General features: G+C 40.6%; 1 protein-coding gene across 3 annotated transcripts in view; it reads left to right on the forward strand.

Moving 5' to 3' along the window:
• Nucleotides 1–27617, forward strand: part of gria4a (glutamate receptor, ionotropic, AMPA 4a) — a gene marked incomplete at both ends in the record, with an annotated part of 108190 nt that overhangs the window by 66305 nt on the left and 14268 nt on the right. For all 3 annotated transcript variants that reach the window (XM_083886687.1, XM_083886688.1, XM_083886686.1), the window contains 5 exons: nucleotides 719–829; nucleotides 7510–7716; nucleotides 9966–10181; nucleotides 11182–11342; nucleotides 24328–24526. In XM_083886687.1, coding sequence (XP_083742813.1) covers nucleotides 719–829; nucleotides 7510–7716; nucleotides 9966–10181; nucleotides 11182–11342; nucleotides 24328–24526 — 894 coding nt within the window. The remainder of the gene's footprint in view (nucleotides 1–718; nucleotides 830–7509; nucleotides 7717–9965; nucleotides 10182–11181; nucleotides 11343–24327; nucleotides 24527–27617) is intronic.

The following is a 27617-nucleotide window of genomic DNA, read 5'->3' on the forward strand; positions in this document are numbered from 1 at the left end:
ACTGTCTTAATCTTCACTGAAAGGATATGCTGCAATCGTGCTGTGACGAATGGACGATTTATGTAATTTTCAATGTGTGTTGCCTTTATCTTGCTTTATAATTTTTACCGCATAATTATTGCCCTTCATTTGCAATGAATAAAATATCATTTGTAAATATGTTAATAACTGAAATCACACCATTGCAGCTTCTGATCAGCTTTTCGTTTTAGCGACACTCTGACGATACTCACACAAACGGGAGATACATAAAACTTTGTATTGACAAAAAGCAAAGTTTAAAGATAATCCATCTTAACTATCGTAAAACAGATGGTAAATTTCAAGTTTAAAGTGGTCATAATTTGTGTTAATTGGGGGCAAAAAAAGCATGTGTAGCAGCAATAACGAGGAGAAAAGACCATGTTCCAGGTCCTGAAGTGTTCCCTGGACAGCAATGTGTGCTTATTGAAAGTTCCTACCTCACACTCAATATCTCTCAATATATTCTACAGTACCAATGGGAAATTTGCTGAAGTGAGCTCAATCCAACAGATTTTATTCTTTTTTCTATATCTTTCTCTCATCTCACTTATCCTCCTTCTTTGTTTTATATTACGTTTTTCCCCTCTATCTTGAGTTTATCTTACTTTATTTTAATTCCATAATGAATGAGTTACAGTATATTCATCACTCTCATTAATACACTTCCTGTACTTTTTTCTATTTTTTCTTACAGATTGGCTACTGGAACGACATCGACAAACTTGTGTTGGTCCAGAATGAAAACGCTCTGTCCAATGAGAGCTCGGCGATGGAGAACCGAACTGTTGTTGTGACGACCATCATGGTAATGTACCTTCATTTCTAATGCCTTTCCCATTAATTCCAATGAATAATAGTTAATTCATCATAAATCCGGGATTAATTTGCCTTGATTGCCTCCAAATTATATCCAGTGATTAAAAAAATCATTGATAAAAGTATAATTTGGGGAGAGAAAAAAAAAAGGTTTTCTTCAAGCTGAAAACAGCTTGAGTACCCAGGAGCCAGTGGCACTTATCCAGCTGGAAGATTGCACTAATGTCTCATTAGAAAGCTAAAACTAAAACTGACCTCAAATTACCATTTAGAAGTGACCTCAGCCCAGTGTCTTCTAATGGCTTCCACATAGACAACAGTCTGTAGCCCAGTTTAATTATTCCTGTCTCCCACAAACAAGGATAAAGAAGGGCTAATTGGTGAATTTGTGCACATCCTCTACTTACATTTGATTTCACTTCACCCATCTGCAGCCTTTTTATAGTGGCCATCCCCTTCCTGTAAATGTAATCAGGCTAATTCAATTGGGCATGCAAAATGATGCAAGTGAAAGCAACTCAAAAGACTAATTTCAGCCCAGAGATAAAACACACCACAGATGCTCGCGCTTCAGTGGTTTTCGGATTTAGTTTCAAGGCACATTGATTTATCCAGCAAACTCACACTCAAGCGTCAACAAAAATGTCTGTACTCGTTGCGGTTTCTGTAGTGTGAACAAAGATCTTAAAGATTGTCCAATGATTTTTGCCGTGATTGTAAAAAAAAAAAAAAAACACTCGAGTGCCCCCAATGGTTAGACGCGGTAGTGATGGTCAAGTCTGCATCAGAGAGAAAACAAGCACATACATGCTGCTGGACAGGGTTCAGAAAAGATGAATTCATCTGCACTAAGTGACAGCTCCACCTCCAGAAATGTGCACTTCGACAGGCAGTGTATTAAACCACGCTGCAGTGTGCAGTGTGGTGCTGAGAGCCAGGTTCAAGACAAGCAAATACAAACCCATCAGCACAGTCGAATAAATGAAACAGCAACCATTATCAACTATTATGATTATATGTTAATGTGTAATTCATGTATATCAAACACTGTACTTTGTGTGGATTGTTTGTGTGGCGTGTACATCTTTCCGAAGTTTGTCCCTCCCATGTCTATTGTTTTTCCCCGATACTGCTATCCTGTCTCTCCTCTCACCGTGTCTTGCTGTCTTTCTTTGACTCCAACCATCTCTGTCAAATTCCCCCGCCCTTCCCTGTTTTCACCTCCATGCTTTTCCCCACCTGCATATTTCTCTGTGGATGGTGACCTCAGCAGGCCTTGGCTAATGTTAGCTCAGCCGCCTCCTCCTCTTTGCAGCCTCTGATGATGAGGAAGCCTCTTCTGCGACACTGATGCCGGGGTCTGCAGACAGAGTGACAGACTGACACGCAGACTCACCTGAGTCGTAAACCCCTCGGGAAAGACAGAGGACAGACATTGATAGACTATAAAGTCTATAAAGATCGGCACAAGGATGCTCTGTTTTTGTCATGATGCCTTTTCCTTTGTTTCTTGCATTTTGTTTTGTTTTAAATTATTTTCTCCAACAAAGGCACCAAGCTTTACAGGCTCATGTGCTCACACGTGCTCAGTTGGACAAGAGCTCTGCGAGGGATTCTGTCGCTGTTTGTCACAAAATCACTGGACCTTTGCACAGCCCCGATCGTTTTCCATTGTTTCATTCTTTTTATGGACGCCACACTATTATCTGTTTCTTAACAGATCACAAATTCCCTTTATCACAATTTATTACTGTGTCATATTGTCTTTCTTTATTTCTGGGAAAAGAGAGACACAAGAGCTCTTCATGTCACTCCTGCATTTGGCAACCTTCACCTTACCACTTCTTCACCCTGTAAATGTACTCTGCCTAGTTTCCTTTGCTTTGTTTCAGTGTCTGCAAGAAACATTTCTAAAATTTCCACAGTGTGAGAGATTTGACATTAAGGCATTGACATGGCACTGTTTGTTATTTTATTAACTTTTGAGGTTAGTTTCATACTGGTATTGCAGTTGTTTGTCACAGTAAATATTTGACAGTAGATTGTGTTTAAAAACTACAGTGATGTGACACTGTTGCTCACATTTTTGCCATCCAAATGTAGCCGATTTTAAACCTTTACTCGATTATTCATATACACATGTGCATGTAGGGCCACACAGTTGGTGTAGTGGTTAGCACTCATGCCTTTGCAGCAAGAAGACCCAGATTCGAGCCCCCAGTTTCTGCAGTTTGCATCTCCCTGTGTGTGTTTGGGTTTTCTCCGGGTTCTCCGGCTTCTTCCCACAGTCCAAAAACATGCAATATGTGAGAGTGAATGGTTGACTGGTTCTCTGGCCCTGCGATGGACTGGTGAACCGTCGGCCTATGTGAGCTGAGATTGGCACAGCACCTCCCGCGACCCTCCTCTGGAGGATAAAGTGGTAGATAATGGATGGACGGACGTGTGCATTTCCAAAAGTTAAGTCACTCTCAGCAAAGTGCATTGACGGGGACTTATTTGCCTTGACAAGCACTTGGTGGTCTTGTTAACTCCTAAGAGATAATGCCCCAGAGAATATGACACTCTTTTGTTTATGATTTTAAATTGACCTTAGGTTTGCTGAAGCAAGCAAAACGTACAATTGATTTTATATTAATTATAGTTGACCAACTGGCTGACAGACTATATGAATTCTTTAGCTTTTCAACAACACTGATCCAGGAATTAGAAGCACAAAAAACAAACAAAAAAAACCAGCCTGGAATAAAGACTCACATGCCCACTCCAAACGCAGAAACGTTTCTGAAAAATGATGGACTTGCCTTCATGACTTTGACTGGTTTGTTACCATGTTTGCAGCTGACATGGCTTCTGACTGTCCGTGTGGTTGTCTGACTAACTGGGTGTAAAGCTGCTTTACTGGCAGGTTGACTCAGTGATAGACCAAATGACACGGTGACAATCAGACACAGGGGTAGTGGAGTGACTGGGTGACTTGAATGAATGAGTGATTGACTGGTGTAACGACTGACTGGCCATCTGGCTGCAGAACTGCCTTTTTCTTCTTTAATGTCTGGTAAATAATCGTCATGATTCACTGGCCAAACCTGAGACTAGATATGATTATGCTCTGTAATTGTAGTAATTAATAAATGAATGAACTGATTAACCAACTGAGGGACTGACACGGGCTGTGACTAACCCACTGCCTGGCTTGGCTCACTGACCATGTGAATGAATGCTTGCAGGCTGATTAAATGTCTTGGTGGTTGGCTAACTCTTTATGCGGCCGTCTGGCTTTTAAAACGCTGAACTGATTGAGTGTCCGGTTGGCAGCCTTGATGAATAACTGGACAGTTAGTGAGTGTCCAGTTGGATGCCTGTCTTTTTTTTTTACTGGCTCACTCGCTGGCTTACATAGCAAGTCCTCTCTGCCTTTTTGGCTCCTGTGTGGCGTGTTTCATGTCTTATCAGCCCCAAACATTTGCTTCTACAAAGCTGCTCCCCCTCTTTCACCCGCTCCTTCCCCCCTCCTTTTAGCTCATCCACTTAGTCTGTTCCTCTCTCTACTTTCCTCTCCATTTTTCATTTTTGTCATATTCTCTTTTTTCTCCTAATCTCTCCTTCTTTTTTTACTTTCTACTTTTCTCTGTATTTTCGATCTGCTCCTTCAGCTTTCTTTTATAGTTCCGTTCCCAATCGATTTTCCACTTTTCCCATTCCCCCTCTTTTCGTTGCCTGAGCTTTGCTCCTCTTTTTCTCCTCTTTCCGTCTTCTTCCGATGTCCAGATTGGTGAAACTACCAAGTTATAACATCAAGCACAAGCACGCGATGATGGCATTAATCCTATCACATTGAGACAAGAGTGTCTGAGGCAAACTGATAACAAACCTTGAGGAGGCTTTGGGGTTAAACTGTTGGCAGAGCTTCCATTAGTGAATATATACATGTACAGTAGATGTATATGACTGTGTGTAGTTACATAATTCTAAATCGACTAAACGAAGCAGCCTGCTCTGCTTTGAACAACATAGATAAACCGATGGAGGGTACTTTGACGCACAAAATTAAAAAGGATGTCTCTGATATGACAATCTCCCACTCAAGGGTCAAGTGTCCTATTCACTCTTAGAAGTAAGGGTTCCAAAAGTGTTCTTCTACAATGGCTGAGGTTCTACCTGGAACCATTTGTTTTTCATAGGGTTCTTGGTCACACTAATGGTTCCAGTAAGAACCATTTAGATCCAGAGAACCCTTTAAAACCCCTTTCCTGAATAAAGGATTTTAAAAGGGTTCTTGGTAGGGTTCTCCTGTGAGGACAAGCCGAAGAACCATATATGGTTAGACTTGGCACTTTTATTTCTTTAATTAAATTATATTTTATTATTTGGATCTGTGATGATCATTTCAGTAAATACAAAACTGATAAATCGTATCACTGAGGATGGATGTTAACACCAAGTGTGGTCTGATCAATAAGTATTCAACAAGGAAGCTCATAATATTTACTAAAATGTCAACATATCTCTTTGAACTGTGTTTTTTTGTGAAATTGTTTTTATTTAAATGTATTGCACAATATTTAGTCTTTATGTCTCAGTGCCATGAAAGAGAATTACTGAATGAACAGTGACGGAGTTGATCTGTAAACATTTTGTTTTAAGTCTATCTTTTCATTGCATTTAAGTATCTCCAGTGTCTTGCATCATGTTAATAATTCCGTCTGAATATAACCACGCTCACTGTGGTTACAGTTGGCTCTTTTTTGACTGGCTTATAAACAATCTGTGCTCAATCGTCGCTCAACACTTGAAGTTTATGATATGAAACTGATTCTGTTTTTTCATGTAGCAGCTAAAAAAAAAGTATTGCACTTATGACATGTTTGTCACTTAATTCTGAATTTCTTAAGTGTACCTCTTCATTGTTCAACATCACTATGAATTTGCCCTGGGGACTATTTGAAGAACCATAATTGTATGTTCTGACTCATAATATGTCCAGATTTGTGTATTTGATGATCATAATGGTGATGTAAAGTGTTTACGGAATTAATTGAGAACTGAACTCTTTATTTTTTTATTCTTGTGTGTTGTGGGTTGTTTTTGAAAGCAATATTTTTTTGTTTGGACGCATTTTATACTGATGACTGAATAATGTATGTTTCTGTTTTAGATATAATGTCAACACAAAGCTTGGTTGTAGATTCATTTATATGTAAACACATTGTTCTTATTAATATTTCACCATGTAATGGGAACAGCCACTCATTGGCACTGCAATGGTTTGAAATACAAACTAAAGTCAGAACAAAATCCAAATGATAATATAATATATTGATGTTTGTCAGCTTTATGTTGTTTACTGTGCATGTGGTACAAATCAGATCGACAACTGTTTCATAAATAGTCATTCTTAACAAATATGAAAACAAAAATAAAAGTGCTCCTTTTGTCTGAACATGTAAACGAAATGAATAATCAAACAGAAATTGAATTAATTTGCATATTTGTCGCACACGAGTGAGCAAAGAAATTGTGATTTCATGCCATCTTTTTTTTTTTTTTTTTTACTGAAGAAAAAGAAAATCAATGTCCAAATCCGGCTTCTCTCTCTAGGTCTTGTTTGTATTGATTTGAATGCCTCAGTCTGACTTGTTTTCAGTGTAACTCAGTTTCCCAAAATATTACACTTGTCACTCAGCGACACCTTTCAAAGAACGTCGGTGTAAAAACAACTTTGGTCAAATTCATGAATGAAGAATCTATAAAGAAAAAAAATACAGTCAGTATATGTTATCATTTTTATCACTGCGCTTTTTCGATCAACCTGCTTAAGTAATTAGATTAGATTAAAGTAGTTTGGAAGCGTTTTTAATAGGCGTGGATTCACTTGGATTACAGGGTGAGCAGCCCTCAGGCGTAATACAATAACTCTGCTGCTACTGCTGATGCAAACGCTGTCGGTGGAAAACAAATGTGTGCTTCTTTTCTCTGTGCATATGCCGTAGCTGCTGTTGTGTCTGTGGGCATGTTTCTCTGTTATCATGCACATGCTTCAGTCGGTGTGCGTGTGCGTGCGTGTTATTTCTAATGCAATCACCATTTGGCTAAAGCCTTTCATCTTTGCAGACCGCACGCTGTGATATCATCCTACATCCATTGACGCGTCTCGTCTTTCTTCTTTTCTCCTCTTCCTCCCTTCTCCTCTCGCGCTCTCTCTCTCTTTCTCTCTCTCTCTTTGCTGTTTCTCGTACATTTCTCACTTCTCAGCAATAGTGTTGTTCCGAGTTAGACGAAGATTCCCTGTGGTATCACGTAGAGTCAGACGAAGGCAGAAAACAAGACACTGGAAGTCAGAATTACAGGCTATAAAACATCTACCTTAAAAATGTTCCAGTTTATGAACATATGCCATCCATTGTCATACATTGTCAAACATATACTCTGTTTTTGAGTTGTCTGCAACGTTGCATTGTTTATACTGCAGAGCTTTGCCCCATTAGTTATAATAATAAAACAAAAGTAATACACATTCATTTAAAAAATATATATGGTGTAAGGTTTCCAACCAAACTACTTCCTCCTCTGGATTAATTATCATGTTCCTTATTTCATTAATGCATTTTCTCGCTGTGATGTTCCTCCAAACAGACGTGTTTTTCTTCCCTTATGCTGCTTTTGTAGGAGGGTCCCTACGTGATGCTGAAGAAGAACTGGGAACTTTACGAAGGCAACGACCAGTTCGAGGGATACTGTGTGGACCTGGCGTCAGAGATCGCCAAACACATTGGGATCAAGTATAAGATCTCAATCGTACCAGATGGCAAATATGGAGCCAGAGATCCAGAGACTAAGATATGGAATGGCATGGTTGGAGAGCTTGTTTATGGGGTAAGTTTGTGGACTTTTAATCAGTTGTTTTGTCTGTAACGATTGTGGTCGATCTAATGTCAGATCTTACCGTATTGTCTTAAGTTGCCTTTGCAATTCATGATGCTATTAATGCTTTATGTAAAGCAACTTGAATGTGTGTCTGCCCATGAACTGCTTTCAGATGAGTCTAAAACATTGATCCCGTAATTTGTCCAGCATCAAAAAGGTTGTACGGTTTCTTAAAATTTGTGACCATAGATTATTTTTGAATGATCTTATTTTAGAGCTCAGATTAAATCTGAAATAATATTGTGTACACAACAATCAGTTAAGTCATGTTTAAAGCTGCAGTGCATACCTTTGCCAGCCATTTTCAGAGCAGAGAGCCCCATACTGCCAGCCGTTTTCGAGCATTTTGACCCATCTTTTGAGACCCACAGAATATTTTGCTTTATGAATATGTAAACATAGGCTGATTTCACCAAAAACACAGCTTTTGACCAAAAAACTGCAAGAAATGCGCCTTCTCACCGATTCGCTCCCACCTTTCATGTTCGCCATGTTCCCCCCCTCCTCAGTCCTCATCTCGGGTCTTCTTCTCATGATATATACTGATCGATTGCTCATCCATAAAGAGCAGTGCTGCCACCTACATGGTCAATTCGTCATTACACTTAGTTTACAGGTTTGAAAACACAAAGGAGCGCCCATGAAAAGTTTCAAAATGTAATTGTGCCTCAGAAATCAGCACGTATTCACTCAAACACTCCCTCAGTCAGGTCTGATAGTGTTGTATGGCAGAACAAAGATGAAGGACATGGCATATAAAACATTTTTACATTGCTTCTGTCCATGAAGACCAAACAATACCAACAATAAAACATTTCAACAAATTTTTTATGCCTTTTGCTTCAGACCCACCACACATTATGAGCACAGACAATGTAGAATGTTGCCTGAAAAGTACCTCAATAGTATAATCATCATAGGGGTCAAACTGAATATGCTGCAGAGCCGTTACGTTGCCTGTGACGTGACTCTGCCACTGTGGCTGCTTTCACCATAGGCCTTCACACAGAGCTGCTCAAAATAACTACAGATAGTTGTCTGAAGCTTCCGTGTCCATGTCAGTTTCCCATAGAAACGCTTCAGAATCCAGTAAGCTGCATAATCGCGCCTATAGGCGGCCATATGTATACGGTGTCTGAAAAATTCACAACTCAGACTCTGTGCAAACTTTTATCAATACACAGAAGACACTGTTGAAAGTGGAGGCTTTGCTGCAGAACAGAGGGAAATGACAGAATTAATTAGCCTCCAGAGTGTGTAGCCTTCAGTGGAGGGTGACACAGCAGAACCACTGCATTGACTAATCAGGTTTGATTTGTTCCGAAACACCCGCAGTCCTTTCCAATGGCTCTCCTGCTACACAGACGAGATTTCAGCCCTTTGTCCTCTATGTCCTTTCACAGTTGCTCTTATATATTTATCCCGTACTCCATGCCTATCCAAGTGTTTTCCCCCCTTTTCTTTCATGTTGTCATGTTGTGACACTCTGCAGATCTAATTCATTTCATCACTCCCTCTCTCTGTGGTGCATTGTGGATTTTCTAACACTCCTGTGCCCTCTCATTCACTCTTTTCTCTCCATATCACTTCTGATTTCCTTTGTCTCTCGTGTGGTGTTTATTCTCCTCGCTCTGTAGCGTCTTCAATCCTTGTAGCAAAGGATGTTATTTGATATGCTGTTTATGTAGCCTCCTTTACCGATAAGACTGCAGACGTTGTTTAGACACACTTAGCTACTCAGACACAGATACTCACTGTGTGTTGAATGAATAATGTTTCTCTTGCAGTGTCTGCACACATGCAAATGTGTGAGAGACCTAACTTATATTCAGGCAGTGTCATACAAATGGATTACTTCGCTGTCATCCCTCTGGTTTTCCCTGTAGCTCTGTTCAGTTTTGCAACTCTTCAATCTTCTCCTTCTTCTTTCACCGACAGCGCAGAATCCTTTCCGTTGCTTCCTTTCGTTCTTTCATTTCCTTCCCTCTGCTGCTCCTGCTTCAAACGCCACAAAATCCTATACAGATCACCTCTACCTGTCATTTTGTTTTGTGTTTTTTCCTCCCCGAGTTCTCTTTACGTCCTCCCTTATCTTTCTGCTCGTACTCTCTCATTTTGCAGACGACACCGATCACAGACCAGTCCCGCTCACCTATTTGTAAGCACTACAAATACATTTTGCACCTCTTATTTTGCAGAAAGCCGAAATAGCCGTGGCCCCTCTGACCATCACCCTGGTGAGAGAGGAGGTGATTGACTTCTCAAAGCCCTTCATGTCTCTGGGTATATCCATCATGATCAAGAAGCCGCAGAAGTCTAAACCAGGTGTTTTCTCTTTCCTGGACCCACTGGCCTACGAGATCTGGATGTGCATAGTGTTCGCTTATATTGGAGTCAGTGTTGTGCTGTTTTTGGTGAGTGATTGCGGAAACTAGAAGTCAGCGTTTGACTTGAGTTTACAGGGCTGTCTGTGTCAGTTGGAGAGGCTATTGTAGTCCTGGGTTTTAGAACAAATATAGCACTCTTTTTAATGTCATTTTCATTCTTATTCTTATTATTATTCTGCAACCTCTCTCCATGGCTGTATGTTATGGAGCCCCCGAAGTGACATAAGGAAAAAAAAATTAAAAATGAAGATTTTTTTTTTTTTTAAATCTTGAGTTTCCAAAAATGATGGAAAAAAATGTCAACCTTTTTTTTATTTTTTCATATTTTTTGGAAAATCGAGTTTCCAAAAAATTATGATTTTTTTTTTCTTCAAAATATTTTTTTTTGAAATCCTGAGTTTCAATTTTTTTCATATTTTTTTGGAAACTCAAGATATAATTTTTTTTTCTTTTTCGTCATTTTTTTTTTTTTTTTTCATGTCACTTCGTAGGGTTAGGGTTAGGGTTACCTACTATCATCTTGGTGAGAATACAGCGTCTGGATGCTTTAATAGATTCCTGACACCCTTCAATAAATTAATGCAGTTAATAAACATTGTTACATTGCCTTTATCCTCCCAGCTGGAGTGTCTTTTTACACAAAGTGTCTGCAGACACTTTGTGGCATTATTTCATTAATAAACCTATTTCTCCCTCTCTTTATTTGCTTCCATCGATAAAATCTATATTATTTATTTTGACATACATATATCTTCATTAGGTGAGGCTACTTTATGTTACTAATTTTAAATCTTATGGTCCAAGCTGTGAAAATGTGTCTTTGACACCACGTAAAACACAAGATAAATTGCAAACATAAAGACAATAGTTAAAAAGACGAGAGAGCTTGGAGTTCAATAAGAGACAGTTGAATTATGTATAGAAGCTCTTCAAGTTAACCATTTAATTGCACTTGCAGACACTTTGTTTTCATTATGGATGTATACATGGTCCAACATCTTCTTCTTACTTTCCTTTGCCGCCTCAGGTGAGCCGATTCAGTCCGTACGAGTGGCATGCAGAGGAGCCAGAGGAGGGCGCCACAGAGCAGGGCCCGACCGACCAGCCTCCCAATGAGTTCGGCATCTTCAACTCTCTGTGGTTCTCGCTGGGAGCTTTCATGCAACAGGGCTGCGACATCTCACCACGGTAAGGGAAGGAAATAAGAGTGTACGAGGCGAACAGAGAATAGTTGTGGATGCGTGTGCCAGACAGACGGGGAACAAAAAGTGTTGTGAGTCACTCTGTTGGATGAGTTCAGAGTAGTGTGTGTGGGCTGGGGAATATTGTGTGTGAATGTCTACTGTCTGCAGTTTTGGAGTGCTTTATTGTGATTCAGGCTGTTGACAATGTTATTTACCTCTCTTAGCGCTTATATCGTCGAAGCAGGACTGAACAGGACTGATAACACGAGACGTGGCATGTTACAGAAGATGTCCTAAAAAGGCAAACACAAATATGCAGAAGGGAAAAACACAAGTGAGAAGAAACCACCTGCACACGCTCCCGCAGTCATGTCTATATGGGTGCACAATGGTGGGAGATTTAGCGGTTTTCTAGGTGTTTATGAATGTTTAATGCACAACTGAAGAGGCTGAGTCCAGCTGTATTTTTAGAGTATTTAAAGGAGTATGACATTTTATTGTTGTTACCCTGAGAATGAGGTTTAGTGAAATATTTATGGCCGTCATCCTTCGAGACCTTTAGGGAGCAAATCTAAGGAGAGTCGGAGCAGGGAGAGCTTCAAAACCAAAACACAGGATCAAAAAGAGCTGATGGATGATGATGCGAGAAGAAAGAAACAGTTTTAGCAGTTAACTAAAATAAAAATGTGCGTGTGTGCTTGAGAGACTGAAAGGTTTTTGCAAGTGTGTGAGCAGACACCTTCATCGTCGAGGTGGACAGAAGTTTGGTGTTGAACAATGGAGAAGAAAAGGTACAAATTGTGGGTTGTACATTCTTGTTTTATCAGAGTTTGCTGACATTCTGAGTGGGAAGTTGTCATGTGCTGCTGTTTTGTTGTTAACATGTCAAAATGAAAACACTCTTGCGTTAACATGAGATTCTATACTCCTTAACCCATTGACGTCGGGAAAGCATTGCCGCGTTTCTACCATTAGAACCGTGAGTGCGGCTACGTTTATTCTACCATAGACGCCGGTAAAGCAGATACGTCAATATTCGGGGGGTATAAGGATTACTCAAGGCGTTGTTTTGAAATTTCTTGGAGGACTTTGACAGCTGAGAGATTTCTGAAGGCAGTGATTTTGAGGTGTTTCTCGGCTTCGATGACATCATCGCTGATAACTTTGAACGCGCTGAACCAATCAACCGGGATTTATGGTTAAGACACAATTATGTTTGAAGACGACGATGTCGGCGATAACGACGATGAGTTTGAAGGTTTTGAAAGTGACGGAAGACGGAGAATTACCAACGTAATCTGCGGAGTGTTTTCAAGCGCACACCAGGGGTGACAGTGGATTTACCTGCAGATGCCACAGCGCTGTAAGCACCATCACCGTCACATGTGAAGCAGACTGTTAGAGTCATTACATGCTGTTCCTGTTCTTCACAGTCCATCAGGACTAAATCAAGGCGTTGATATTACTTTATTTTCCTGCTGTTTTTTTAATTGAAAATAGTTATTCACTTTACTTTTACATTTTTTTGTATCTAAATGAACTCAATTTCCCTGGAAAGCCACATGCGTAAGGTCTCCAATGCTTTTTGAATTGTGTTCCTATATCTGCTACAGAGGCTGAGAAATCAGTCATTTAGTAGGCATTGAACCTCAGGTTTTAGAGGCATTTTTTCTTGGCGTTTCAGGCCTTAATGGTTTAAACATCCCAAACTTTATTCTTAAACATTTCTGCAACATATTTTTGTTCATAAAGTAAAGAAAAAAACAAAACTTTACATCTACACCAGCTGCCCTTACTTATGTCCTCCGGATGCTTTGTTCTCCTTTATTGCTTTCACTCTTTCTCTTGTCCTCTCTCCTCACCTGACACCTGACATCCCACTCTCACTCCTCCCCATGTTACTGTGAGTGACAGGTCAATTCTTGTCCCAAAACCAGCTGCACACACAGACAGACACACAAGTTATACACACAAACACACACCTCTTATAGATCTCTGTGCATAAACTGCAGTTGCCATAGTGATTATGATGTGATATGTAGTCAGTGTTAATCATATAAATCACCTCGTCGTGTCACTTAGAGCCAGATTACTGCAGTTATAAATACTGAATTATATTTTGACGATTTGAAATATGTCACTTTTTTTACTCCTCTCATTCTTTACTGGGCTTTTCACACAAGTGAAGAATAGTAAAAGTTGTCAGACACAGTTTTCCAGTTTTCCGGTGTAAGACATTGTTCAGTGATTTAATATGCACTTAAAATTCCGAAGCTCTGAGACTCTGCAGGATGCAGTACGTTAGATCAAGGGGGTTTATGTCACGCTTTACGTGGTAATCAGGATTTGTCCGAGTTGAAGTCGTTGTCATCATCGATCTAAAGCTTCCCCGCCTGAACAACGGTGTTCGGTGCCTCTCGGAGCTTATGAGACAAACAGAGACAACACATAAATTGAGTAAAGCCTCATGATTTTACACTCTCTGCTCTTTGCACCGTGTTCCCGGCACAGTTTTTAATCAGTCATGCTCTGCTCACTGTTTTTGTTCCGCCTAAGCCTCCACTGCTGCACCCCTCACCGTGAGCGTCGCTGCATTATCATCATCATCATTGTCACCACGATCATGCTGCTGGAGTTATTGCATTTAATCACTACACTCCTCCAGCATCCACCTGTAGCCAATGATTGCAGTCTGGTGGAGGGGACAGGTGTGCGCGACTCGTGCATACACAGTGGAGACATCAACTAAAGAAGCTGCCCCTTCATTTTCAACCATTGTGGGTCTGTTGCTCCACTTTACTCGCATTGCTCAAGGCAGAATTTGGGAAATGTTCATCTTTCCAAGTGCCAGCCAATCGAATCATATGATGCAAATATTCCTGCCCATAAACCAGGTTTAGTGTTCAAGCTTAAACAGAACATCGTCCAAAAGGAGCTCTCAGACAAAACGCCCCTGTTTTTGTTAGACAGAATAAACAGTAGACACCATCACTTCAGCATTTTCTCTCTAAAACCAACTTTTAAACAAAATGTCCATTAGATTCAATGGACAATCCTGATGTCACCTGGTGACATACGCCCACAATGCACACAGGAAGGGATTCATTTTATGTCAAGAGACAGATGGAGGATAAAACGGCAACATTGCTCTAGCAAAGCGAGACGGCTGAAAACACAAAGATGCTCCCATGACAAGTTTCACAAGTGAGTTCTACTGCTCAAACAGGCTGTTCAGTGTTTGACAGCATTAACGCTTCTAGCGGCTGCCTCTGTGCTGTCCCTGTAGACACTTAAATGCTCCCTCAGTCAGGTTTGATAGTATTGCTTGACAGAGCCCCTTTTCAGACGACGGACGCAGCATTCAAATCACCAAACATTCTGCACTGCAGCTTTAAGTTTATGCTGCAGGGAGTGAAGTCTGACGTTTGTACTCCTCATAAGCTGAATATACATGAGTAATGACACCATTTATGATTACACAAGAAAGGGGAAAAAAAGAATAATTAAAAGAGCTAGTGATCAGAGAGTTAACTTGTTCATTAAGGGTCATTGATGAAGAAATTAAATAAGCCTGCAGACATGGCTTTCTGTCATAAGAATCAGGTGATGGATGAGCCTATACTGAATGTGCTCTGCAGAAATTGCTCATGGCCTTAAAAAAGGGAATGCATGTCTAGGGTATCATCATGTCCTATCATTATTCTCCCTCTTCAGTACTCCTTTGATCTCTAATTCTTTGGTTCACCTCTGTGGGCAGACAAAGCCATAAGCCTAAACTATCAGTGCAAATGTGCAAGGGCTGTAACAAAGGAAAATACATAATTAAATCACAAGACGGCTTCTTCAGGTCTCCTTCTAATCCTATAGCTGCACAGCAATGTCAACAAACAACACAGTGAACTAATTAATCATAAAGAAGAACACATACCAGAGCCGGAGAGAGCCTACGTCCTGCGAGTGTCTCTACTTACTTTGAGTTTCTCTAGTCCACAGAGTCCCAATTACAGAGCATAACTCTCTTCTATGTGATGTGTTGATTCAGGCCAATAAGGCACATGGAAATTGAGCTTTGTGAATTGTAATTTCTCTGTGCATTTATAACGAAATACATTACTTAGAAACACATAAAAGGTGGATCCTGTGGAGAGACGAGCAAAGTTGTGTTTCGTAGAGTTTGTCGAGAGTTTGAAAGCAGTGATCGCTGAGCATCAAAGTTCGTGTTTTATCATAGTTTTCTGTGCCACTGTCCACAGATCTGAAAATTAAAAAGCACACAATGAGAATGTGTGTCTTCTCAGCACCCATACCTTGGTTTATTTGTGGCTACTGGCACAATATTAACAGTAATCGCTGCAAAACGTGTCTGTCCAAATGGTTAGAGGACATACTATACCCTATTTCTACAAGTTAAACTAGTTCCCTGGTGTCCTAAAGAACATGTCTGTGACATGCTTTGGTCAAAATAAACCTTAAGGATGAAGCGCCACAGCAGTTCCATCACCCTGCCAAAACAGCCCTGTTCAGAAATCCTCTGAGGCTAGAAGTTTGTGTAGAACTCTGTGCTGCCAAGGATAGAGCACTTTGCAGACTTCCGCTCTTCCCGATACTATTGCCTTCGCCTGCACTCTGGCGTTTTTTTGGGACAAAGCGGAGCTCCGTGAGACAACAATTACAGCACAATGTGACGTAGCAATGAGTGCGCAAGTCAAAATCACATGTTTTATCTCCTGTACTTAGACTGAGGAGGACCACAAAAACATGAGTGAGTCATCTTTTTTCACACTTTGCCTACTCACAGGGCCTCCAGAGTCCCAAGTATGAGTATTAAAATGATTTAAATAGTTGACTTTGCATAATATGTCTCCTTTAAAATCATGGTAGCACTGAACGCACCGACTGACTTACATACGAAGTGACACACACACACACTAACACACTGATAATGCGCCAATTTGTGCAGTCAGACCGGTTAAAGACGACACCACTCTGCGTTTGTGAACAGACCTAACATCTGTTGTGTATTTGCATAGCGAGCGGAGAAACGAGGTACAAGTGGTCACAGGAGACACACTCGGGACAGATTCAATGCCAGGTGTGAACACGCGAACGGAGCTTGTGATCAGTCGTCATCAGATCTCTCGGGAAAGATGTTAATACTGCGCCTCAATGGGACCATTAGTTACCATGAGCACCTTCTCGTCTGCGAGTACCTTAAAGCACCGCTTCACTAATGAGCCGGACCTTTGCTGAGGAACTGGCAGTAAAGTGTCGGAAGCACCACTACCAAAGGAAATTGTCCTCTCGGAAGCTGTCTGTTTACTATTTATGTTTATTTCTGTGTGTGTGTGTGTGTGTGTGTTCATTACATCTGATGGTCCAGCTGGTGTCGATACTGTGTATGTGTTAGTGAGACTGTGTCTGTTGTGTATTGTATATTGAGCTGCCATAGTCGGGCCCATTGGTATTCAGCGTGGTCTCTCTCTGCTGCAGTCATCACTGCAGTCTGAGAAACAGAGTGTAACACACTCCTGTACTTCCCCTCTATTCTCTCTCCCGCTCACGCTATCTATCTATCTATCTATCTATTGATCTATCTATCTATCCTTCTTTCTTTTAATTTTTTACCATCCCAACATATAGATACATGCATTCATGCGTCATCCTCCACCTTTCCAATCAAGCATGAAGGCGATCGCAGACAGCAGACATGACCACACGTTCACAGTCTAACACTTTGTCAGAGTGACCTTGAGGAGGCATATACACCACCTACCTTTTCATCTTTCCGCCTGGCTTTTAGGATTTCTTATGTTTGTGATTTGGCCTGGTCTGGCAGCAAGAAAGTGACGGACAGCTGGGTGATGGGAGGGGATTTTTTATTTTATTTTTTTTCAAAAAAAGCAGTGACAGAATTACAGTGGCAGTGAAGTGACATGGTGTGCGTTGAGGAAAATCCCAGAGTAAGAACGAAAGATTGAAAGAGAGGGTAAGATGATCAGTCGTGAACATCCCACAGGGATTGGATCCGTCTCTGTCAATGCACATCTGAAATTACAGCTCTCTTCCTGTGTGTGTATGTGTATTGAGTAAAAGAGCTGTGGGTGTGTTGAATAGTTAATGGCAGCATCGGATCCAGCTAATGGCATGACTAACTAACACTGAAATATACTGACTAATTCATGATTACTCAAGGTCACCAATTAAAACTTAGTCAATACTGTGTTTTGATACTTCACCGGTGATAGTTTTTATGAATGCCATGAATAATCTCTCTCATCCACACTCTAATGTGTCTTTTCTTCTTCTGTTTTGCTATTCAGATTATGTTTGCTTATCTGCCTGCCGCACCTAATCTCATATCTATTAATCAAATTTTCTTTCACATGTGTCTGTTTGCCTGCTTTTGTTCTGCCTCCAGTAACCGTGGAGTCTTTCCAGTCGTTTCACTCGCAATTTAATTCACTTTATTTCACACTCGGTGTCCAAGTAAGAGAATGAGGAAAGACGAGAAGATAAAGGACCAGAAGAGCAAGACAAAGACTTTTCAGTGTCCTTCTGTCCTTGTTTGTGTGTAATCACACTGCCACGCTTCAGTTTCACAAAACATCAGACACATAAGCAACTGTCACACTCAGCATTTGGTAACATGTCTGTCACCAACACTTTCTCCCAGTGGGGAAAAAAAGAATAGCAAAAACAGTTGCATTTTCCTCTTGGCATGTTTTAACACACAAGGAAATGAGATTCTAACAAGCACATGATTTACATAACAGATGGAACACATGACATCCTTCATGTCTGCTTTGTTCAGAGAGGTTTGGAAGTGTGATTTCTCCTGGATACAAGGAAACACTTGTTGGACGACGGGCAAGGTTTTTCTTTCTTTCCATCTGCTGCTTACAAAAATCCTAAAGCTTGTGGGATTATCTTTGTAAGTGGATCCTTGAGACTCTGTCACGTACGCACAGTAGTGTTTGACCATTGTAGGACACAAAGGTGTGTGTGTGTACATTCATGCGTGTGTGTGCATTTTGCAATTGCATCAGATTTTTTTTTTCTTTTTGGATCAATAGGTTTTCATGTTGAAAAAAATGGATTGGATGTACTAATTTGACCACAAATATCTATCTATAAAGCAAGTTGCGTATGTGTGTCTGTGACGGGCATATCTTGCTGACAATTAGTCAGATTGCCCTAAGACTTTGGATATGGGTTGAGCATGGCCCGATGGTGTGCATCATTGATTTTCAATTTTTTTTAGACGAATTTTAATTTTCACTGATTTATCACACTGCACTTTAGCTGATTTATCACGCTACACCAGGCGGTAGGCAGCAGCTCATCAACAGCAGCTGCGCTGTGTGGAGTGGGGAGTTGGGAGTGAAGAGGCTGTCCTCACTGTGGGTGAGACATTTTCACAGGGTTCACAGCGCAGAACTTGGTGTTATACTGATACGACGAAGTCGGTGCCCATTCACCAATACGCGAGCACATATTTATTTTGAATTAGCATGCTACTACTTTGTGGCTAACTTGATAAACCTGTTTCCAAAGGTTAGCTAGTGAGGCTACGATTAGCATTAGCGTAGGGCTAACATAATAAACGCATGCTACTACTTTGCGGCCGACTTGGCCAACCTGTTTCAAAAGGTAATCGAGCGAGGCTGCGATTAGCAATAGTGTAGGGCAAACACTGTGCAACCTCATTAGGCACAACGCAAATGTTTTCATTTTTGATTAGCTTTAGCGTAGCTAGCTGTTGTGACTGTCAGCCACTAGTATCTTACATTCTCTTTATAGACTGCAGAGAGAGAGAGATTAATGGAGAGATGCGTGCGTGCGTGCGTGCGTGCGTGCGTGCGTGCGTGCGTGCGTGCGTGCGTGCGTGCGTGCGTGCCTGCGTGCGTGCGTGCCTGCGTGCGTGCGTGCGTGCGTGCGTGGTATTCCTTATGTTATTGGGACCTAAATCTGCTCATACAGTCACTTATATCATAAGTTGATATCATATCAAGGCCCCAATAATGTAAATTACTACATTTTAAGGTTAAGAAGACATTTTTTAAAATTAGCCTAATGTTAGGATTATGCTATTGTTAGAGTCAGGGTTAGAATTACCAGTAGTAATAATGGTTAGGATTCCAGTAAGTCTCCAGAAAATGAATATAAGTCAATGTAATGTCCTCTGAAGTCATGGAAACCAGTGTGTGAGTGGGAGAGAGAGAGCGAGAAAGAAAGAAAGAACCAGAATGCCATTAATCTTTCACACAGAGGATTGCAAAGGCAATCTGTCTGCTATCATAGATGATACATGACCTGCTACAGAACAACTCGCCTGTTGCATACCAACACACACAAAACAACAACAACACACAGGCTGCCCACACATTTACGCACACTCCCCTACCGCAGGTTCACTCACACAGGCATAAAAATAAACCCAAGGACATCACTGTTAAGCTCGTCCCACGTACACCACCACAGTGCATGTGTGCTAAACTCACACGTGCTGAATCGAGCATGTTACGTCTGTCTCTAGTAAGTCAACGTTTTCTCCAACAAATCAACGACTTCACATGAAGAAGTCGACACCATGTTGTTCATCATGTTGTCACCGGCTAATTAATTTTCCTGTCCTCTGTGTGGTAACTGTCGTTCGTGCTCCTGAGACATTTTAAATGCTCTGTGTTAGATTAAAAGTGCCAATCCACAATACATACAACATGAGAAAAAAATATGTTTGAGTGAGTCTAGTGTGTGGTGTTGATGAACGCAGCATGTACTGTGTTTGGTTTTGAGAAGACTAACTCAAACTGTTTGTATTTGATATGAAGTTCCTTCTTAAAACTTGATCAGGTTTATTATAGTGAGTATTTATATACACAAACATAGTTTAAGCTTTGTTTAAAGCCACATTTTCACGGCCGAACAACTGTAACATTCTGTGGTTTTCTTTCAAAGCATCAGTCCTGTAGCCTTAAAATAAAATGCAAGTGCATTCCTTTATTAGTGCAATATCCTTCTAGTGCCTCGGTTTCCTTCCACATTATAACATAAGCATTATATCCATAATATCCATAATAAATGTTACAAATAACAACCCCTGTATTAAACACATAACCCCACAAATAAATGGTGACAACATATGCTATTGTTTAAAAATGCTGAAATAGCTGAACACTGTAGCTGCCCAATGTTCAGAAACACATTTTTACAGCCAGGTAAAAGTTACACTCCTGTAATGTAATGTTCCCAAATAACTACATGAACCTTTGCTTTCACGCTCAGCAGGTTCATCGGGTAGCTGCACTGTTGTTCTGTCACATTTTGAAAGCAATACAACAGTTAGGAACACACACACAATAAAGTGGGAAAATCAAATTCAAATTCACCTGCCGTTGAATGTCTTTTTTTCTGTTTATCCGGCACTTTATGTCTGCATTGTTGTTGTTGTAACCTCCTTTCTCATTCTAATTCTCTTTTAGCATCCAATCAAATCACATACTCACTTCATCAGGTCACATTACAGTCAAATGCTGCCAAGGCTTGTTTACCGTCTCACCAATCACTTCAGACCACACACCCCTGCTCACCCTTTAGAACCCATGGAAATTGGTTTCTAATGATACCAACCCTTTCAACCCTCCCTGCCTCTCTTCATCTTCTTTTTCCTCACGTCATTTGTATAGATTGTTTATATTTTTTTTATTATAATCAAAAGAAAGGGTAAGCTTTACTCTTCTGAAAAATGTGTTTCCACTGTCTCCTAATATTGTAAGTTTAAAGCACACAGCAGCTCTATCCATCATAGTATATGTCACTTTCATTAATTCAGGTAAACGGATCAATACCATAAAACCAAGGACAAACACTATCAATTCATATTTACGTGTGTGTGTGTGTCTTGTGTGTGTGTAAGGATTAAGAGCTGTGCTCGCTTTTGAAGAGAAGCAGAATGTGGCGTTGCTCCACAATTTATGCTGAGTCAGATGACAGTGCAACATCTCCAACACCAGCACACACACTCCTTAAAACAAAAATCATCACGTCTCTGTTTAGCAAGAGAGAGGAGGTGTCACCCAACAGCTGCGAAATGAGTCAGCCAATAAATAGGTGCGATACAAGTTTGCAGTTTGCTGCTGCTGTTGTTTGAACATCATTTAGCTAAAATTGAATGTTCTTTATTGACCACAGCTCCCTTCAATCTCATAGGTCTGATGTCAGCAGGATCCACAAAGGCCCACTGAACTATGAGCACTGTCTGTGCCGCAGCAAATGACAAACTAAGCATCAGGCTGGTGAACATAGTTTTGCACTTTGTAGCTTAACGCTCACATAGAGTGGTCCTGTTGCACATATGTGTTAGTTATGGAGGTCTACTTACATACATTAACTTGTTTTTATGGTCAAAAACCTCCTAGTTGCTGTAAACTAGCCGATAGAAATCCTCTTTTCTGATGCTTTCCTCAGCTGCGATATTTCAGAAATAAATCTCACACCCAGAAGACAGTGTGTTGTGATCAGTGTGTTGTGATAATTGTCTTGTGATTGGCCAATACCCGGAAGTGACATAAACAGCACACCCGCTCTCAGAAGCGCAGCTCCCCCCTCTGGAACGGTAGATGTACTGCTACTCATTATCAAAACATTGTTTTAACAATGTTTAAAAATAGCTTCTTCACAACTCCCCGCCGCAGTCCCTTATATGACTTTGACCCAGAGTCAGAAGACACTGTCACTCGTGAAACACCTCCACAACGGACGTTATTCTTCTTCTGCGGTTCAATGTACGCAACCGGATGTGCCCGGAGCAGGAGGATCTGCTGTTCAGGAGAAATTCTGTTAACGTAACCAGACCGGGTTTTTTCAGAGATCTCGCTGAGCCCGAGATTACAATAAAACACAGCGTTCTCAGCAGTGGCTGAACTGTTTGTTTTGAACCTTCAGGGCTTCGTAAACAAGGTAATGACGCAGATACACACTAAAAAACATTGTTAATTGGAACTTCCTGTCTCGGGTCCGCTTTAAGAGCCAGCTGTTTCCCTCAGGATCCAGTGGATACAAAGAAAGCATTCACCATGGTCTGCCAGAACCTTCAATCATTAGATGTTTAAATAACTTAAATCACAGTATGTACAGTCATTTCTGCTGCTGGAGGTCTCTCTCTCACTCACTCACTCTCTCAGTCAAGACAATAATCATAGACTTAAATTATGATGTATGTGAGCAGCATGGGATCCTGAGCTTCAGTTCACATCCTTATCAAGTGACTGATCCTCTTGGTCTTTTTCCCAAAGTCGCTTTGTTATTCCAGCTTTTTTTAAAGTTGTATACCCCACACACTAATCAGCATTTTTTAAAGTGCGACACTGACCAACCGACTCTCTCTGTGTCGGTAATGAAGAGAATGATTACATGACTCACTACGGCTGGCGAATCTTAGCTCCGCCGAGAAGCCATCAGCATCTGTATACCTGTTTCAGTGAAAGCAGTCTAGAGTTTCTTAGTTAACTGCCTCCATTCATTTTCTTTTCTTTCTTTTTTTTACAACAAGGCAGGACCAGCAAATATGCAGCTTCACACTGAAGAGTCCTGGCATTTTATCCAATACAGAGAGCATTCAGAGCATTTAAATTGCATTCTTTATGGCGATTTGCAGAGGCAAATCTTGCAAAGCATATGATGTCATCAAAAGGTGACCAAAACGAATGGAGTTGTTTGTTTATTTAATAATAATAAACTATGGATTTCTATGAAATCAGCAAGGAATGTCAGGATGTAAACACTTGCTAACAACAACGTTACCTTCTCCTTTGGTTTATTTGTGGGGTTTATGTGGTTGAAGTCGTTTTTCCTGGCTTGTGTAGTGAGCTTCTGCTTCTCAACATGAAGCTCAGGTTTGTTTGGACTGCTGTGGAAGCACGGCAGCTCAGTATGGCAGCTTTTGAAAAGCAAGTCTTGTCTAAAATACATATAAAAAGGCTTTTTAGAAGGCTACGAAAACCAAATGATTTGTATTTCAAACAAGAAAAACATGGCCGTACTTATGCTATGAATGTCTTCCTGGACTTTTTTTTTTTTTGCATAGAAAGTTAAAGGCAACAAAACGGGTGTTTACTCACTGTGAAGAGCAATTGCTCTTTTACATTTGTATACCTTCTTTAGTCTGAGCATATGTTTTGCCAGATATGCTCTTCACTGTCATCCTCCTCCTTTCTTTAGCGTGGGTGTTTTTGTGCCCATTAGAAATGCATGGTCTTTTATTGACCGCAGCACAAAGAAAACTTCAAGCATTTTCCCACCTTCTCCCAGCTTTCTCTCATTTTCTCTAATGTGCTCACTTGTGTTTGCTCTCCTCCTTTTTTTTCCCACTGAGTGCAAGTTCATGTAAACAAAATGAATTGCCACTTACTCTGGTGCTTCCACTCACAACGGGAAGCTAAAGAGAGTAAATATGGAGGAAAGTGAAAGAGAGAATGAAGGTAGAGCTGGAGGAGGAGGAGGAAGAGGAGGAAGAGGAGGAGGAGGAGGAGTGCCCTGATTACAATCTGTTTCACGTTGCCTTTGTTGTTATTGTCGGTGCCGAATTAGTTCAAGGATTGAAAGACAATTACGTTGGCAGGAGTGTCACATTTGCAGTCATTTACAGTGGTGTTGAAAATGCTTTGTAAAATTACAATGTATTGTGTTGCATATCTCCCACTCAGGAACTAACCCCGATGTATTTATTTATTATTCCTCTCTGTTTTTTCCTGCTGTGTTTCATGAATTTTTGTAATCCCTGTCATTTTCACCCCTCATTTTCTACTTGTCACACTGCAAATGTATTATCTGCAAATCCTCTCCTTTATCTTTTAAATCTTGTCATATCTTCTGTTTTTTTCTCTCTCAAATCTATCTTAACCTTCTGATTTTTTTTTTGTGTTGCCTCCATTTCTCCCTCTTAAATCAACTTCCCCTCGTCCCTTTGCCTCCATCTTTCTTCTTTCCAGGTCACTGTCGGGACGCATTGTTGGAGGCGTGTGGTGGTTCTTCACCCTCATCATCATCTCCTCGTACACAGCCAACCTGGCTGCTTTCCTCACTGTGGAGAGGATGGTCTCACCCATCGAGAGTGCAGAGGATTTGGCCAAACAAACAGAAATAGCCTATGGGACGTTGGACTCCGGCTCCACTAAAGAGTTCTTCAGGGTAAGGACTCAACCCATTCTGCTCACTTGATTCCTATAGAAGTTCCAGGCTTAAACTATGTTAAAGGTCCCATATTATACAAGTTAACCTAGTTCCCCAGTGTCCTAATGAACAAGTCTGTGACATGCTCAAAATACCATAAGAATGAAGCACCGCAGCAGTTCAATCACTCTGCCAAAACAGCCCTGTTCAGAACGCTCTGTTTAGTAGTATCTCTTTATAAACAAAAAAACACAGAGGCTGCTGGGAGCTAACAGCAGTTAGCATTTGGGAAAGTGATCATTTGCAGGCTCTAGCAGGCACATTGCCATCATATATAACATGTATCCACTGGACAGATAAATCCTCTGAGGCTGGAAGTTTGTGTAGGACTCTGTGCTGCACTGTGGAGCCAAGAATAGAACTTTTTCGCGGACTTCCGGTTTTCGGATAATGTTGCCCTCGCCAGCACTCTCGCGTGTTTTACGGACAAAGACAACAATTCCAGGATTTTAGCGCATTGTGACGTTGTGTTTTATCTCCTGTATATAGACTGAGGAGGACCACAAAAACATGAGTGAGTCAACTTTTTTCACACTTTAGCAACGGGTAGGGCATCCAGAGTCACAAATATAAGGATTTAAATGATTAAAAAGCTGTTTTGCATAATATGAGACCTTTATTGAACTTAGGCTACAGAAGAGGTAGAAAGTGACATGCTGCGGTCAAAACAACAATTTGCGTTGAGTGGCGCGAATACTGGAGGTGGATACTTTGACCGACTTTCTTGCCGCGTTTAGTCCGAGCCTTTTCCTTTTTTTAATTGGTCTATGTAGATACAACTTTTAGTGTCATAGTGATTACAGTTTCTTCTCCATCGTGAACCAGTCTGACTGTCCACTAGATATGAACAGTCAGTCATATTACGTTTTCCACTTGAGCAAATGGAGCAAATTATATGAAAATACACTGGGTTATCCACATCCATCCCAGCCAACAGGAAATGCATGTCTGTGCATTGACTTTGTTTGTAAATGTACCACACGAAACATGTCACTGTGTCTCTGGTGCGACCGCAGCATCAGAGGATCAAGAGGACAATTTCCCTTTTGCTGGTCTCTCTATGAATGATAAAAAAACTGAATCAGTACTGCAAAACTAGCTTTTTTGAAATTCTACCCTAATCTCAAGGTTTCAGGTTGTGATCATTTGAAACGAAATGTTATAAATTGTGACATAATTTGCCACGGAAAAAACCAAAAGACGTTTAAAGGTGACCTGCTGCTGGGACGGATTGTCAGACTGCTGTTAGAAGAGGGGAGCACATAGACAGTATGTGCACATAATCCTACGGTTGCAAAGTGAACCCCCGCTTTGAAGCTGAGAGAATCACAACTGGAGCGGTGCCATGTCAATTTTTGCAACCAGAAATTCACAGACATCACCTGCAACCAGGCTCCTTTTGGATGATACCAGCTGTCAGTCACTCTGGTTCTATTCATTTAGAATATGTGCTGTGCTTTATCTTCTATTGTTCTCTAAATGGGAACATGATTTACAGAATTGACATCATGTTCTATAAAAGAAGACCTGAAACTAGCAAATGAGACCATTAACTCCTTTACTGACCTTATGAATCAAGTAAGAGTTATAGGTTTAACAGCTACGTCTGGATCACTTTTTAAACCAGCCGATCCAATAAGGTGGAACAATCCAGTCAATACATTAGAGCTGCAACTAACGATTATTTTTGTAATCGATTAATCTGTCGATTATTGGTCCATAAAATGTTAGAAATGTTAAAAAACGTTGATCAGTTTTCGTCAAACCTGGAAATGGTGATGATCTTGAATGTCTTGTTTTGTCCACAAACCAAAATGATTCAGTTTTAATGATTTCTTTGTTATGTGGATCAAAGAAATAAAGAAAATATTCACAATTAAGAAGCAAAAACAATCAGAAATCTTGTTTTTGAAATAGTATTGAAATAGTTGACGATTAATTTATTAATTGATTCGACTAATTGTTTCAGCTCTATTATACATGTTGGATGGAATTTCTCTTTTAAATAAATGGTGCCAATGATGTATTTAAAAAACACACAGCTATGTCCATGCCAAGGCTAGGATTTTTTGTTTGCATCAAAACAATATCGGGAGCAAATAACAAGAGAAAGTGAATGTAAAAAGGGAGACGCTGTCTCCTTTACTGAAGCAAAAATAAAAGCTAAGCAGCAGACTCAGACTGAAGGTAAGAAAAGGATGGAAGATACATGACAGCGCACAATGATTTGAAATAGTCTGGGTGGGAGGTGAGGAATGAATGTCTGACTCTCCTCGTTTTGAAATGAGAGAGGCCTTTGAAAGAGACAAAACTGTTGCTTTACCTGAAACGTCTGACTTTCATCTCCAGTCAATTTCTATAAAAGTTTATAGAGTCACCTGGGTTGACACGGGCTTTGGAGGGCGTTTTCTGAATAGTAATGGCAAGCAGCTTAGGATATTTATGCTTTTGATTACAATTCTCCAAGCGGCTTTACCGGAGGAGTGGATCAGATGTCGGATGAAGCGATATTGTTGACGATAAAACATATAGTATAGAGCAGTGAAGCAGAGGTGGACTGCATAAGCAGAGGAGGTGGACAGAGCTGTAACGGAAAATATAACGACCACAGGGAGCTGTTGTATTAAGCAGTGACAAATAAATTACAGCAGAGTGGAGTGAAGTGGCCCAGAGGAGACCTGGAGTGGCTTCACTCAGTGACTTATTCACCCACGTTGACTGCAATTATATAAGTTCTCATAAACAAATGCAAGAACACACACACACACACACACACACATACACGTACACACACAATGCTGATGAAGGCAGAATTTTCTGCTGACACTGGAAAAAACACCAGTGTCAGTATACTTGTTTACAGACAAAGATGCTCCGTCACATCGTCGACTTTGTAGGAATATTCACAATCAATTGGGTGCTCAAGCATTTTGTGTGTGTGTATGTGTGTGTACCAATTTGCCATTATACTTTGTAAAGATGTGTGTGTGTGTGTGTGTGTGTGTGTGTGTGTGTGTGTGTGTGTTTGTGTGTGTGGGTGTGTGGGTGA

The sequence above is a fragment of the Microchirus variegatus genome (genome assembly GCF_963457635.1).
Source record: "Microchirus variegatus genome assembly, chromosome: 3".
NCBI classification, from domain to species: Eukaryota; Metazoa; Chordata; class Actinopteri; order Pleuronectiformes; family Soleidae; genus Microchirus; species Microchirus variegatus.